We start from the raw sequence: 15,795 nt of genomic DNA, 5'->3' as shown, positions 1-15,795 counted from the left end.
AGGGAGTTTAGCCCCTCTGTGGTTCTTCCTGCTATCCCACCTTGGTTTCTCCCTCAACCAGTGATAGCTCTAGGGTTGCTTGAGAGGGTAAGAGATGGTGAGGAAGGAGTAGATTCAGTTGTAAGTGAACATTTAAGAACACAATACTATGCTTTCTTGAATATATTCACAGATGGATCGAAGGACCCTAAAACAGAGAGGACAGGAGCAGCTTTTAGTATTCCTGAGTTTAAGGTGGCAGTGACGAAAAGAGCAACAGATCATTTATCTGTTTATACAATGGAGTTGGTGGCCATACTATTGGCTGCAGAGTGGGTGGAGGAGGTGTGGCCAGACATGGTAGCACTGCTGAGCTTAAATTCATGTCTGTCTCAGAGCAGACAGGATGTATTGTATGAGGTTTTTCAGTGTTTGTATAGGGTGAAACAGATGGGGGTATTTGTGATGTTCCTCTGGGTACCAGCTCATGTGGGAGTAGAGGGGAATGAGGAGGTGGATGTTATCGCCATGCAGGCTCTTAAACATCCTAATGTTGAGGTGGAATTGTCAATCAGTAAAGCAGAAGCCAATAGATTAATAAGAACAGTGGTTAAAAATAAGTGGCAAGAGTTGTGGAACAGGGAGAGTAAGGGAAGACACCTGTATAAGATCCATGAAAAGGTGGGGGCAGGGAGGTCCTCAGGCCGAGAGAGAAGGGAGGAAAGTGTAGTCACAAGGCTGAGACTGGGACACACAAGGCTAAATAGTACATTGAAAGTGATGGGGAAACATCCGACTGGGAGGTGTGATCATTGTCAGGAGGAGATGGAGACAGTGGAACATGTTCTATTTCAGAGCCAGAAATATGTGAGAGAAAGGGAGCGATTGTTAGAACACCTACGTGAGAATGCTATTCATTGACTATAGCTCAGCGTTCAACACCATAGTGTCCTCAAAGCTCATCACTAAGCTAAGGATCCTGGGACTAAACACCTCCCTCTGCAACTGGATCCTGGACTTCCTGACGTGCCGCCCCAGGTGGTAAGGGTAGGTAACAACACATCTGCCACGCTGATCCTCAACACAGGGGCCCCTCAGGGGTGCGTGCTTATTCCCCTCCTGTACTCCCTGTTTACCCATGACTGCATGGCCAGGCACGACTCCAACAACATCATTAAGTTTGCTGACGACACAACAGTGGTAGGCCTGATCACCGACAACGATGAGACAGCCTATAGGGAGGAGGTCAGAGACCTGGCCGTGTGGTGCCAGGATAACAACCTCTCCCTCAATGTGACCAAGACAAAGGAGATTATTGTGGACTACAGGAAAAAAAAAGAGGACTGAGCACGCCCCCATTCTCATCGATGGGGCTGTAGTGGAACAGGTTGAGAGCTTCAAGTTCCTTGGTGTCCACGTCACCAACGAACTATCATGGTCCAAACACACCAAAACAGTCGTGAAGAGGGCACGACAAAGCCTATTCCCCCTCAGGAGACTGAAAAGATTGGGATGGGTCCTCAGATCCTCAAAAAGTTATACAGCTGCACCATCGAGAGATCTACGGACGCGTAGAAGAAGAAGAAAAGGACGTTTGTGGAGAGCAACATAGTTTCCAACGCCAGTGGCAGTTCCGAGAAGGAAGTCGCGAGGGAATCATGAAGGTGAGGAGGAACATAAAGTGATTCTGAAGTTTAGGGAGGAAGGGGGAGTTGGGGTGATGAGTCCGATAAGGATGACGGCTGTGATAAAAGAGCTGATTGGGAAAGTTGTCAATGCTAAATTGTTAAGAGATGGGAGCTTGTTGGTGTTCTGTAAGGACATGGCGCAGAGGGAAAAAGCTTTCAGAGTGAAGCAAATAGGGAAGTGTAAAGTGGTGTTGAGCAGCTGGACTGATCAAGCAGGGAAGCAGTGGATTAAAGGGGTGATAACAGGAGTGCCTGTGAGTGTTAGCACTAAAGAGGTAAGCGACAACGTATAGTAAATGTTCAAAGACTGCAAGCAACAAGGGATGGAGTAGATAGCCTGTATATTCTGTTACACTTCAAGGACGAGGTACAGCAAAATAAAGTAACCATAGGATATATTAGTTATTATGTGAGGGCTCATGTATCGAAGTCTTTAAGATGTTATAACTGCCAGAAGTTTAGGCATGTGGCAACAGTCTGTAAAGAGAAAAAGAGGTGTGCCAGTTGTGGAGGGGAGCATGAGTATGGGAAGTGTGGGGACGGTGTACAACCAAAGTGCTGCAGCTGTGTGGGTGCTCATAGTGTGGCATATGGTGGGTGTGAGGCAATGAAACAGGCAGTGGAGGTGCAACAAGTGAGAGTGGAGATAAGGGTGTAATGCTGAGGCAGTGAGGGTGGTCCATGTCCAGGGAGATACAGGTTCAAGGAAGAGATGGGTAGGAGAATCTCGATCGGGGACCACGGGGCAGGTGAGTGGAGACATGGTATACAGAGATAAGAGAAGCTGGTGACGTTCATAGCAGGAGCTATCAATAGCACTGCTAAAGTGGAGTCTAAAACAGAGAGGATTCATTTAATAGTGAAAGCGGCTGGGAGACATCTGAGAATGACAGGGCTGACATGGGAAGAGGTTTGAGATTACCTAAATCGGCCGGAGTCATGTATTACTGGATCTTAGGTATGGTGGTAATGCTACAATGCAGTTCATTGTGGATATGCCAGCTAAGCCTGTTGTGATTTGTGTGCAGGAAACATGGCTCAAACCTACTTTGGAGTTTATCATAAAGGGATATGTAGGGACAGAGATTTAGGGGGAAGGGGGGGATATGCCACCTTCATAAAGCAAGGACTTCCTTACTGGATCCTAGGCAAGATATTGACCAGGACTATGCGGTGGTGGGGCGGTGGCTAAGAGGAGGCGTACTAGTGGTAGTGAACTACTATAATCCTTGTCAGATATTGGACCTGGAAGTGCTGGAGAGGGTGGATGGGGGGGTGGATGCAAATGGCCAAGTCATGTGAATGAGTCTGCCTTGGACCTCACTCTGGTATCTAGTGCAATGGCAGGAATCTGTATGTGGGAGGTAAGGGAGGAGTCGACAGTAGGGAGTGATCATTACCCCATAGTATGCACAGTAGGCCGGAGGGAGGAGGAGGTGTTAGTGGATGGAGGAGGCAGGTGGGTGTTTGGAAGGGCAAAGTGGGACCAGTTTCAGGAGCTGAGAGAGCAGGTGATGGCTCTGGGGAGAGGGGATGTGGATAGTATGAATAACTGGGTGAGAACAGCTTTATTGGGGGCAGATACTGAGGCTATACCTAAGAGTTCAGGGAGGAGGAGGAGGAAAGCAGTGTGGGGCAGCGGTGAGGAGTAGGAACAAGCATTTAGAGTACTGAAAAGGACACAACTATAGACCCAGTGCTCAGCTTAGAAGCAGAGGTCAGGAAGGCTCAGGTGAACAAGGAGACAGTTGTGGCTGTTCTTGTTTTTTATGTGGAGAAGGTGTATGATATGATGTGGAAGGAGGGGTTGCTAATTAAGCTGGATATTTTTGGGGTATGAGGAAGAACATACAACTGGATAAAGGATTTCCAGTTTGGAAGGTCTATCCAGGTGAGGGTGGGGAAGTCTCTATCAGTATGAGAGGGAAAGAGAGAGGCTGAGATCCAGTATGAGGGAGAAGGGGATGCAGGAAATGTGTAAAGAGCATACTGAGTAGAACGTCATTAGATATGGTCTCAAATGTATCTTTTTTAAGAGAAACGGGGCTGGATTTAGTTTCTCCCTGTCTCTAGCCCACACTTCAGTACAGTAGGTGGCGGTAATGCACCATAACGTTGGATGCCAACCGCTGATAAACCCCTCCAAAGATACCAAAGAACAAGATGAATGGAGAGAGCGAGAGATGCTATGCTACTAGTCTCAGGCCATGAATATGCATAGCCATCTCGAGACAACTCCGATATAAAGTGTTTTTTCTCAAAGTTGCCGGGATGTCACGTGTCCTACTTATATCAGTACACTCTTAACAACTTAAGCACTACGAAACTTCTATTTGATCAAATAAACCTCACGTAGCAAATAACCCATTCATTTTTTGTTGTTGACCAAATTCGACACTGTGTAGCTAACTGTAGCTGATGGTGTTACAACAGAATCAAGTGTGTAACAAACATTTTAGCTAGTCAGGTGCAAGCTACAGTTCTGGTCTTACAGTTAGAGTTTAAAAAATAATTTAACTAACTACTGTAACTGATTAGAAACATTTAGATTTTGGTGTGGCTGATTAGAATGGACACTATGCCACAAGGGGGGTTATAGAGTAGACTGGGCATCAAACTGGCAATGTGCAGGATCATTCCAAATCATTTTCAATTAAGGCAATTAAATTAGAGACTCAATTAGAGTGCTGTCAATCAGTATTAGAAATCTAATTCATTCTGTAGCATTGCATTTGATAACCTGGGATGGGTGCTGACTAAATATAGACTATGTATGTGAATCTTCAATGACCATGCTAACATTTTCTGTTTTAGTGAGGTTTGGCCAGACCAGATGAAGTGGATCGGAGTATTTTGCCAGCATTCACAGATCCTCTAGAAACTCCTGCCTCCATAAATACGAATAAATACTCCGTAAGAAGGTTTAGCCAGGAATGTATCATCAAAGGTGTGATTTAGGCCTACTTTTTTCTTAACACAGTAGGACAATGGGAAACATTCAGCATATTGTGTCCGTCCCAAATGGAACCCTATTCCCTATATAGTGCACTACATAGGGAAAAGGGTGCCATTTGGAATGCAGACATTGTTTCCAGACCTGCTTGAGCTAAATGTTTCTTTCCTCAGGTGACGTGCTATGGTGTAAGGATGGCAGTCGGCTATACAGAGCTGTTAGGAGCACAGAGGAAGTGAAGGCGTTGCTGGTGCAGCACCATGACAACAACAGCCATGCAGGCAATCACAAGACCCGCACGCCAGTTTTCACTACTGGAGCTCTATCTCACCAGACACTAAAAAGTGGATCCATAACTGTGAGACTTGTTCAAAGAAGACATTCCCGCCAGTATCGGATAAATGGCTACGATGTTTTGCCTATGGAAGTAATAACACTGCTTCCCACAATGAAGATGGTACCACTTTTCATCAGTAAAGAAAAAAAATCCTCTGCCATCAACTGTACAGTCGTGGTCAAAATGTTGGTCTTCACAAAGTTCGCTGCTTCAGTGTTATGAGATATTTTTGTCAGATGTTACTATAGTATACTGAAGTATTTTTTAAATTTTTAAATGTTACCTTTATTTAACTAGGCAAGTCAGTTAAGAACAAATTCTTATTTACAATGACGGCCTACACCGGCCAAACCCGTACGACAGAGAGGTTCAATTGTTGTGAAGAAGGCTTCAGGGCGCCCAAGAAAGTCCAGCAAGTGCCAGGACCGTCTCCTAAAGTTGATTCAGCTGCGGGATCGGGGCACCACCAGTGCAGAGCTTGCTCAGGAATGGCAGCAGGCAGGTGTGAGTGCATCTGCACGCACAGTGAGGCGAAGACTTTTGGAGGATGGCCTGGTGTCAAGAAGGGCAGCGAGGAAGCCACTTCTCTCCAGGAAAAACATCAGGGACAGACTGATATTCTACAAAAGGTACAGGGATTGGACTGCTGAGGACTGGGGTAAAGTCATTTTCTCGGATGAATCCCCTTTCCGATTGTTTGGGCCATCCGGAAAACACCTTGTCCGAAGAAGACAAGGTGAGCGCTACCATCAGTCCTGTGTCATGCCAACAGTAAAGCATACTGAGACCATTCATGTGTGGGGTTGCTTCTCAGCCAAGGGAGTGGGCTCACTCACAATTTTGCCTAAGAACACAGCCATGAATAAAGAATGGTACCAACTCATCCTCCGAGAGCAACTTTTCCCAACCATCCAAGAACAGTTTGGTGACAAACAATGCTTTTTCCAGCATGATGGAGCACCTTGCCATAAGGCAAAAGTGATAACTAAGTGGCTCGGGGAACAAAACAAACTCCCCAGACCTTAATCCCATTGAGAACTTGTGGTCAATCCTCAAGAGGCAGGTGGACAAACAAAAACCAACAAATTCTGACAAACTCCAAGCATTGATTATGCGAGAATGGGCTGCCATCAGTCAGGATGTGGCCCAGAAGTTAATTGACAGCATGCCAGGGCGGATTGCAGAGGTCTTGAAAAAGAAGGGTCAACACCGCAAATATTGACTCTTTGCATAAACTTAATGTAATTGTCAATAAAAGCCTTTGACACTTATGGAATGCTTGTAATTATACTTCAGTTTACCATAGTAACATCTGACAAAAATATATAAAAACACTGAAGCAGCAAACTTTGTGAAGACCAATACTTGTGTCATTCTCAAAACTTTTGACCACGACTGTACAAGCTTGTGTTGTCCAGCCGTAGGCAATCAACCTCTAACAACAACCTACGAGCCTTGGTCTTCATGTACCACATCCAACAACTCCGCAGTGGAGCAATTGATATGGAGGAGGATAGGGAGGATGAAATGGATGATTACATTGAGATATAGGCCTAGATGAGCTAGGCCATTGCTCACCCCCCACCTCTCATTATGTTCAGAAAAAGAGCTGTTTGTTCAAAAAAGCCCAAAAGAGCACTTTGTCTCTAATTGTTTTCATGGAAGATGAATTTGAGATATAATATGTCTTAATTGCTGATTGGACCCTAGGTGTTTCTTTTGCCCTAGTTTAATATTTTGTAGTACCTACAGATTATGGGGGCATAAAAAATGTTTGTTTTGGAACTCTGAGCTAGCTTCCACCCCTTTTTTTGTTCAGAAAAATAGCTGTTTGTTCAGGAAAATAAACTAAATTGAGCACTTTAAATGTTTCTATATGTTTTTGTATCATGTATTCTGCTTAAAATCATCCTAAAACTGAGCACAATTGACTTTTTATTGCTTTATGAAAAGCTGCAGCAAAATCAAGCATTTTTGGCTGCAGAAATCACACAAATTCACGGAATCACACAATCAAATTCATTGAATCTGATCAAGCTCTGACGCTGGAATTGAATCTGATCAGCCTGTCAGGAATGGAGCTCACCCACTCTGTACATTTAAATATTATCCATAAAACATGAAGTGTCTCTTACAATTATACATACATAATTTATGCAAGCTCACAACCAGCACAGATATCAAGTTAGCTAGCTAGCTAACACGACAATTTAGCTAGCTAGCTCGCTCAGAAGACTAGCCAAGTTAGCTGCGTTGTTGCTTGCATGCGATTGGCTGTGGTCTTTTTGGGTGGCACACAGCCTGGGAGACAGTGTTCCCTGTCAAACATCGTTCAGGGCTTAAATGCCCCACAAGGGTTTAGATGGGCTCTTAGCTCAAGGTATGGGACATTTAGCTTTCAAACATTCTAATTTATAAACCGATAATGAGCTCCAAACACAAATGAAAGCATGATGTTAGCATGAAATGTACCACCCCTTGGCGTAGCAATCAATAAAAACGTATGCACGGATCCACGGTGGGCTCTGCCGCCTCAGCCATACTGTCAATCTATCATCAATACGACCACACTCCTATTTATAATAGAGTTTATATCTAGTAATCTCGACAAAACATTTTATGTCTTGATCATGAGAAAATTATCTAGGATCTCGACAAAACACATTTTGTTATGTCTTGATCAAGGGATAAATAAGTTGTGATAAATAAGTTGTGATCGTGACATAACGAGTGATTTAAAAACAATATGAATATGTCCTCTCTGCACTTCCGTAGATTATTGTGTGATGTTGCCAAATTGTTTATTATCGGGTTGGATAAAAATACAGTTGACTGACTCATTTTTGCATGTAGCCTCTGATTATTTTGTCAAATTATTTATTCCCAGGAACATCAAACCTGTTGTTTTTTTACAGTCTGGTACAACCTGTGGCACAATGTGTTGAAGTCAATGGGTTGACGGTTTCTGTATTGATTTATTCTCCTGAAATGTCAACTTTGGCACTTCGATCGATGTTGCTGCGCTCCATTATTCCTAGTTGAAAAGCGGCAGATGTGTTCACTTCGCCAGTCTAGCTACAAAATAAATATTATTTTGGACCGAAACATCGGCATCCCACCAGAAGTTGCATCAAATACGTAGCTACTTTTTCGGCACAGGTGAAACTTTTATGTTTATCTTTATTTTGGATGGATTTACTGATAGATACGTTTCCGTGCCAGCATTAGCTATCTAACGTTACTGTATGTTTTGCTAGCTCTGGTAAAGTTAACGTTAGCTTGCAGTGCTAGCTAACCTCATATAGGAATGTATATGTTAGCTAGCTAGTTGCAGCCTGTCTTTCTTTACAAGCTAGCAAAGACTGCTCTGCCTGTAACTGGCAGCTAACTAGCCAACTAACGTTAGTTCGCTAACTTCGTTGGGAGAAGCTGGAGAAATTGGCTTGTTAGTAACGTTAGTTATCTAGCTGGCTGGCTTGAATGTTATTACTAAACACAATTCGGCCGGATCCTGGCTAACATTATTGCTGTACATGTCCTGCTATCTCTATCTGACATTGTGTTCACGATTTGACATCTGTAATCTGTCATCATAGCTAGTGCTAGCTAACTGAGTCATCAGGTCATAAAAAACGAGAAGTTGGAATGAGGGATATTAGCTAGATTAGTAGCTAGTCAGCACAGGTGTAGCATAGAAGTGATCCCCTGCCCTGAATAAGCCCTCTCATGAGTATAGTGTGTGATGATCTAGCTAGCAGCACACTCTGCACTGATCCTGTTGGATGACTGTCTGAATAATTCATTGCCTGTGCTGTCCCAGATAGGCTTACACTTTTTTCACTCCTATAAAAAACAAGGAAGAACAGTGTCCTCCACTTCACAGCCCTACTTTGCAGGAGATCAAGATTAGGCTATTTGTCAATGTCAATATAATTGTTCTGTTTGAGTGACCTGGTTGCAGTGCATGTTATCATGAGGAGTGTCCCCTTTCACATCAGAGTCTGAACTCTGAGTCTCTCTATTGATGTCTTGCAGGTTTTCCAGGTCATGATGGAACAGAGCAGTTTTTTCCCACAGTGAGAGGGAAGAAGCAGTCCTTTTCTGTTTGTGGCTGAAGTTTGGAATTTGTCCGGCTCAGAGGGAGGCCGAGACTGTGGCCTGGAGCTTCTGCAAGAGGAGGGGAAGGAGGGAGGAGAATGGAACGAGCCCACAGTTTGCTCCTGAACGAGGAGGCATGCAGCCATCTGGGAGAACACCAGAGAGCTGAGTTTGTCTTTGAGTGGCTGCGTTTCCTGAAGAAGTTGCTCCCTGCTGCAGACAGGGTGAGAGGAGAGGAGGAGGGGAATAGGGAAAGGAGGAGAGAGCCCAGTGGGCGCTTGCAGACAATGGCCTCCCCTGTGACAGACAGAGCTTGGTGCATTCCCAAGCAGAGTCAGACCAGAAGAGAGCCATTTGAGCAGGCTGAGATTAGCCCAGTGCTTTCTTCTGGGGCCGTCTCTTTCAGCATGATGCCAGTCAGTCTGTCTTTCTGGGACTGATTAAAGCAGTGAGTGCTGTAAAGGCTAAATCATGGTCTGCTCTGCTGGTTCCATGTCATGAAGAAAAAATTAACTACAGATGAAATGTTGATGTGATTTGTATTGCCAGTAGCCACCATCATTTAGCAAATAGTGTCCACAAGTTTAGTTGACTCTGGGGAAGTAGATAAAGGGCCTCATTGCTAAAATCCCCAAGTATCCCTTTAATAAACAAGAGTTGCTCATCATGCAATAATGTTAATTTATGAATGATGCTTTTGTTTATGCAAGTCATGTTGAAAATTAGTGCTGCCTGACTGTGAGATCTGTTTTATGTAGTTACTGTCATCTATGTCATGTTGTCAATAAATGTTAATGGTTTCATGTTGACTTTAACTCTGTGCTCTTGAATGCAAGACAAATCCCTGTGAAAGGCCAAATAAATTAACTGAACTGAGTCTATTTTCTCCCAGGCGGATGTGAAGAAGAACCAGAAGCGTCTGGTCGAACAGTTGACTGTGATTCTGATTGGTTCTCCGGGCCCCCCAACCCGCTGGCTCCTAGCCCATTGCCTGGCCCTGCTCTACAGGGTGGGAGACTCACTCACCTCCAGCCTCACTGTGGACAGGTGCAATGACATCATCCGCAGCAAGGACGACTCTCCCAGCTACCTGCCAACCCGACTGTAAGTAGCCTACTGCAGCTGAAATCCCCTTCAGTTATAGAGGGATGATGGTGCATATCAATTATCAGACTGATTACTCATTAATGATTATAATGTGTGTTACTCATGATGATACCTTAACGCTTCTATTACATTCCATGTATAAATGGTTGTTGAAATCAATCTTATTATGATTAACTACCGTTCCTCCAAAGTGGCTAAATTCATACAGTAGCATTACACTGGTACAGTGAGGGGAAAAAAGTATTTGATCCCCTGCTGATTTTGTACGTTTGCCCACTGACAAAGACATGATCAGTCTATAATTTTAATGGTAGGTTTATTTGAACAGTGAGAGACAGAATAACAACAACAAGATCCAGAAAAACGCATGTCAAAAATGTTATAAATTGATTTGCATTTTAATGAGGGAAATAAGTATTTGACCCCTCTGCAAAACATGACTTAGTACTTGGTGGCAAAACCCTTGTTGGCAATCAGAGGTCAGACGTTTCTTGTAGTTGGCCACCAGGTTTGCACACATCTCAGGAGAGATTTTGTTCCACTCCCCTTTGCAGATCTTCTCCAAGTCATTAACGTTTTGAGGCTGACGTTTGGCAACTCGAACCTTCAGCTCCCTCCACAGATTTTCTATGGGATTAAGGTCTGGAGACTGGCTAGGCCACTCCAGGACCTTTAATGTGCTTCTTCTTGAGCCACTCCTTTGTTGCCTTGGCCGTGTGTTTTGGGTCATTGTCATGCTGGAATACCCATCCACGACCCATTTTCAATGCCCTGGCTGAGGGAAGGAGGTTCTCACCCAAAATTTGACGGTACATGGCCCCGTCCATCGTCCCTTTGATGCGGTGAAGTTGTCCTGTCCCCTTAGCAGAAAAACCCCCCAAAGCATAATGTTTCCACCTCCATGTTTGATGGTGGGGATGGTGTTCTTGGGGTCATAGGCAGCATTCCTCCTCCTCCAAACACAGCGAGTTGAGTTGATGCCAAAGAGCTCGATTTTGGTCTCATCTGACCACAACACTTTCACCCAGTTCTCCTCTGAATCATTCAGATGTTCATTGGCAAACTTCAGACGGCCCTGTATATGTGCTTTCTTGAGCAGGGGGACCTTGCGGGCGCTGCAGGATTTCAGTCCTTCACGGCGTAGTGTGTTACCAATTGTTTTCTTGGTGACTATGGTCCCAGCTGCCTTGAGATCATTGACAAGATCCTTTCGTGTAGTTCTGGGCTGATTCCTCACTGTTCTCATGATCATTGCAACGCCACGAGGTGAGATCTTGCATGGAGCCCCAGGCCGAGGGAGATTGACAGTTATTTTGTGTTTCTTCCATTTGCGAATAATCGCACCAACTGTTGTCACCTTCTCACCAAGCTGCTTGGTGATGGTCTTGTAGCCCATTCCAGCCTTGTGTAGGTCTACAATCTTGTCCCTGACATCCTTGGAGAGCTCTTTGGTCTTGGCCATGGTGGAGAGTTTGGAATCTGATTGATTGATTGCTTCTGTGGACAGGTGTCTTTTATACAGGTAACAAACTGAGATTAGGAGCACTCCCTTTAAGAGTGTGCTCCTAATCTCAGCTCGTTACCTGTATAAAAGACACCTGGGAGCCAAAAATCTTTCTGATTGAGAGGGGGTCAAATACTTATTTCCCTCATTAAAATGCAAATCAATTTATAACATTTTTGACATGCGTTTTTCTGGATTTTTTTGTTGTTATTCTGTCTCTCACTGTTCAAATAAACCTACCATTAAAATTATAGACTGATCATGTCTTTGTCAGTGGGCAAACGTACAAAATCAGCAGGGGATCAAATACTTTTTTCCCCTCACTGTATGTAACGAACTGCAAAAAAACAACAACAAAAAAAACACCAGGAAGACTTCGGATTACACAGTGTGTGTCTGTGCAGACAAGAGGAATGGTATTTGTTGTAACTGATTTACTTTTTTTTGTCCATAGGGCAGCCATTGCCTGTCTGGGTGCCCTTTACGAACAGCTTGGCCGTTTGCTGGTCAACACATTTAAAGAGACTTTGGCAAATTTGTTGAAGGCCATGAAGTCTGCAGAGGTGAGTGTAAAATTAAAGGATCTGTAATGGTAATGCTAAAAATGTATTGATATACCATTGTGCTAGCCAGTGGCAATATGAAGGCCAGTGTTTTACGTCTGAATAGCTGATATACACTGAGCATAAAAAACATTAAGGACACCTTCCTAATATTGAGTTGCACCCCCCCCTTTTGCCCTCAGAATAGCCTCAATTTGTCGGGAAACATGGACTCTACAAGGTGTCGAAAGCGTTCCACAGGGATGCTGGCCCATGTTGACTCCAATGCTTCCCACAGTTGTGTCAAGTTGGCTGGATGTCCTTTGGGCGGTGGACCATTCTTGATACACACGGGAAACTGTTGAGCGTGAAAAACCCAGCAGCATTGCAGTTGTTGACACAAACCGATTGACACATACACAATCTATGTCTCAATTATCTCAAGGCTTAAATCATTTTTTAACCCGTCTCCTCCCCTTCATCTACTGATTGAAGTGGATTTAACAAGTGACATCAACAAGGGATCATAGCTTTCACCTGGATTCACGTGGTCAGTCTGTCATGGAAAGAACAGGCGTTCACTCAGTGTATAGCCTACAGGTATATGCCACTGAGCAGACACTTTTATCCAAAGCGACTTACAGTACAGTGAGTGCATACATTTTCAGTATGTGTAGCCTATGTGATCACTGCAGGGATTGAACCCACAACCTTGTCATAGCTAGCGCCAAGCTCTTACCAATTGAGCCACACAGGACCACGGATTAATTGTGCTGTTGTCTGGCCATGCTCCAGTCCCAGGGTCGCTATGAGATCATGCTGAGCGTGGAGAAGATCCTGAGGGGCCTGGGGGTCAGCGCTGTGCCCTGTCACAGAGACATCTACAAGGCTACACGCGTCTGTCTCACCGACCGCTCCATGGCCGTGCGCTGTGTTGCCGCCAAGGTAGCTACTGCCTACCGCTTTCCTCCCTCCAACTAAACTGCTATGCTATAACATACACTTGTTTTGGTACTGTCCATTTGTAGCTTGTTTTTGGACACAGGTCCAGGAATGGCTAAAGGATTGCAATATTTACCTGGAGCTAACCCTGCAGATAGCACTACTGGGTGATCTGAAAAGTCAGTCAATCGATCAATAACATAATAATACTATTAGCAAAAATGTTTATTTTCAATTCACAATCTGTAGAAACAATGAGAATAGAAAGGTTCAGAACTTTTGTAAGACATCACAGTACAGTTGAAATATATATGGCAAATAGAAATCCTATATGGATGGTGTTAAATGATAGATGGGAGGTGTTGAATGGAATTGAAGGATGGGACTAATAACAACTAACAACAAACAATAACAAGATAACTAATAATGTAGGCACGCTGTGTCCATAATAAGTGTATGGGTTGTAGGTTGGGAGCTTTTGTGAAGGAGCACAGATAGAAAGATATGGCACATACAGTGGGGGAAAAAAGTATTTAGTCAGCCAGCAATTGTGCAAGTTCTCCCACTTAAAAAGATGAGAGAGGCCTGTAATTTTCATCATAGGTACACGTCAGCTATGACAGACAAATTGAGAAAAAAAAACAAGCAAGATTTCTGGCTCTCACAGACCTGTAACTTCTTCTTTAAGAGGCTCCTCTGTCCTCCACTCGTTACCTGTATTAATGGCATCGGTTTGAACTTGTTATCAGTATAAAAGACACCTGTCCACAACCTCAAACAGTCACACTCCAAACTCCACTATGGCCAAGACCAAAGAGCTGTCAAAGGACACCAGAAACAAAATTGTAGACCTGCACCAGGCTGGGAAGACTGAATCTGCAATAGGTAAGCAGCTTGGTTTGAAGAAATCAACTGTGGGAGCAATTATTAGGAAATGGAAGACATACAAGACCACTGATAATCTCCCTCGATCTGGGGCTCCATGCAAGATCTCACGCTGTGGGGTCAAAATGATCACAAGAACGGTGAGCAAAAATCCCAGAACCACACGGGTGGACCTAGTGAATGACCTGCAGAGAGCTGGGACCAAAGTAACAAAGCCTACCATCAGTAACACACTATGCCGCCAGGGACTCAAATCCTGCAGTGCCAGACGTGTCCCCCTGCTTAAGCCAGTACATGTCCAGGCCCGTCTGAAGTTTGCTAGAGTGCATTTGGATGATCCAGAAGAGGATTGGGAGAAAATCATATGGTCAGATGAAACCAAAATATAACTTTTTGGTAAAAACTCAACTCGTCGTGTTTGGAGGACAAAGAATGCTGAGTTGCATCCAAAGAACACCATACCTACTGTGAAGCATGGGGGTGGAAACATCATGCTTTGGGGCTGTTTTTCTGCAAAGGGACCAGGACGACTGATCCGTGTAAAGGAAAGAATGAATGGGGCCATGTATCATGAGATTTTGAGTGAAAACCACCTTCCATCAGCAAGGGCATTGAAGATGAAACGTGGCTGGGTCTTTCAGCATGACAATGATCCCAAACACACCGCCCGGGCAACGAAGGAGTGGCTTCGTAAGAAGCATTACAAGGTCCTGGAGTGGCCTAGCCAGTCTCCAGATCTCAACCCCATAGAAAATCTTTGGAGGGAGTTGAAAGTCCGTGTTGCCCAGCGACAGCCCCAAAACATCAATGCTCTAGAGGAGATCTGCATGGAGGAATGGGCCAAAATACCAGCAACAGTGTGTGAAAACCTTGTGAAGACTTACAGAAAACGTTTGACCTGTGTCATCGCCAACAAAGGGTATATAACAAAGTATTGAGAAACTTTTGTTATTGACCAAATACTTATTTTCCACCATATAATTTTCAAATAAATTCATAAAAAATCCTACAATGTGATTTTCTGGATATTTTTTTCTCATTTTGTCTGTCATAGTTGACGTGTACCTATGATGAAAATTACAGGCCTCTCTCATCTTTTTAAGTGGGAGAACTTGCACAATTGGTGGCTGACTAAATACTTTTTCCCCCACTGTGTGTGTGTGTGTGTGTGTGTGTGTGTGTGTATGTATATATATATATATATTACACACAGTGAGGGGAAAAAAGTATAATTTTAATGGTAGGTTTATTTGAACAGTGAGAGACAGAATAACAACAACAAAATCCAGAGAAACGCATGTAAAAAATGTTATAAATTGATTTGCATTTTAATGAGGGAAATAAGTATTTGACCCCCTCTCAATCAGAAAGATTTCTGGCTCCCAGGTGTCTGTTATACAGGTAACGAGCTGAGATTAGGAGCACACTCTTAAAGGGAGTGCTCCTAATCTCAGTTTGTTACCTGTATAAAAGACACCTGTCCACAGAAGCAATCAATCAATCAGATTCCAAACTCTACACCATGGCCAAAACCAAAGAGCTCTCCAAGGATGTCAGGGACAAGATTGTAGACCTACACAAGGCTGGAATGGGCTACAAGACCATCGCCAAGCAGCTTGGTGAGAAGGTGACAACAGTTGGTGCGATTATTCGCAAATGGAAGAAACACAAAAGAACTGTCAATCTCCCTCAGCCTGGGGCTCCATGCAAGGTCTCACCTCGTGGAGTTGCAATGATCATGAGAACGGTGAGGAATCAGC

The 15,795-nt window shown here is 43.9% G+C and overlaps 1 protein-coding gene across 1 annotated transcript in view; it reads left to right on the top strand.

The window, feature by feature from the left end:
* The first annotated feature begins 8,005 nt into the window (after positions 1-8,005).
* The window catches only part of heatr5a (HEAT repeat containing 5a), a 32,458-nt gene continuing 24,668 nt past the window's right edge, over positions 8,006-15,795 (top strand). Inside the window, exons 1-5 of the mRNA XM_084182185.1 lie at positions 8,006-8,116; positions 8,993-9,279; positions 9,948-10,159; positions 12,121-12,229; positions 13,004-13,153. Of these exons, the coding sequence (XP_084038311.1) occupies positions 9,154-9,279; positions 9,948-10,159; positions 12,121-12,229; positions 13,004-13,153 (597 nt within the window). The 5' untranslated portion in view covers positions 8,006-8,116; positions 8,993-9,153. The remainder of the gene's footprint in view (positions 8,117-8,992; positions 9,280-9,947; positions 10,160-12,120; positions 12,230-13,003; positions 13,154-15,795) is intronic.

The sequence above is a fragment of the Coregonus lavaretus genome (assembly GCF_964263955.1).
Source record: "Coregonus lavaretus genome assembly, chromosome: 18".
In the NCBI taxonomy this organism is placed as follows: domain Eukaryota; kingdom Metazoa; phylum Chordata; class Actinopteri; order Salmoniformes; family Salmonidae; genus Coregonus; species Coregonus lavaretus.
This window is presented reverse-complemented; position numbering and strand designations above follow the sequence as displayed.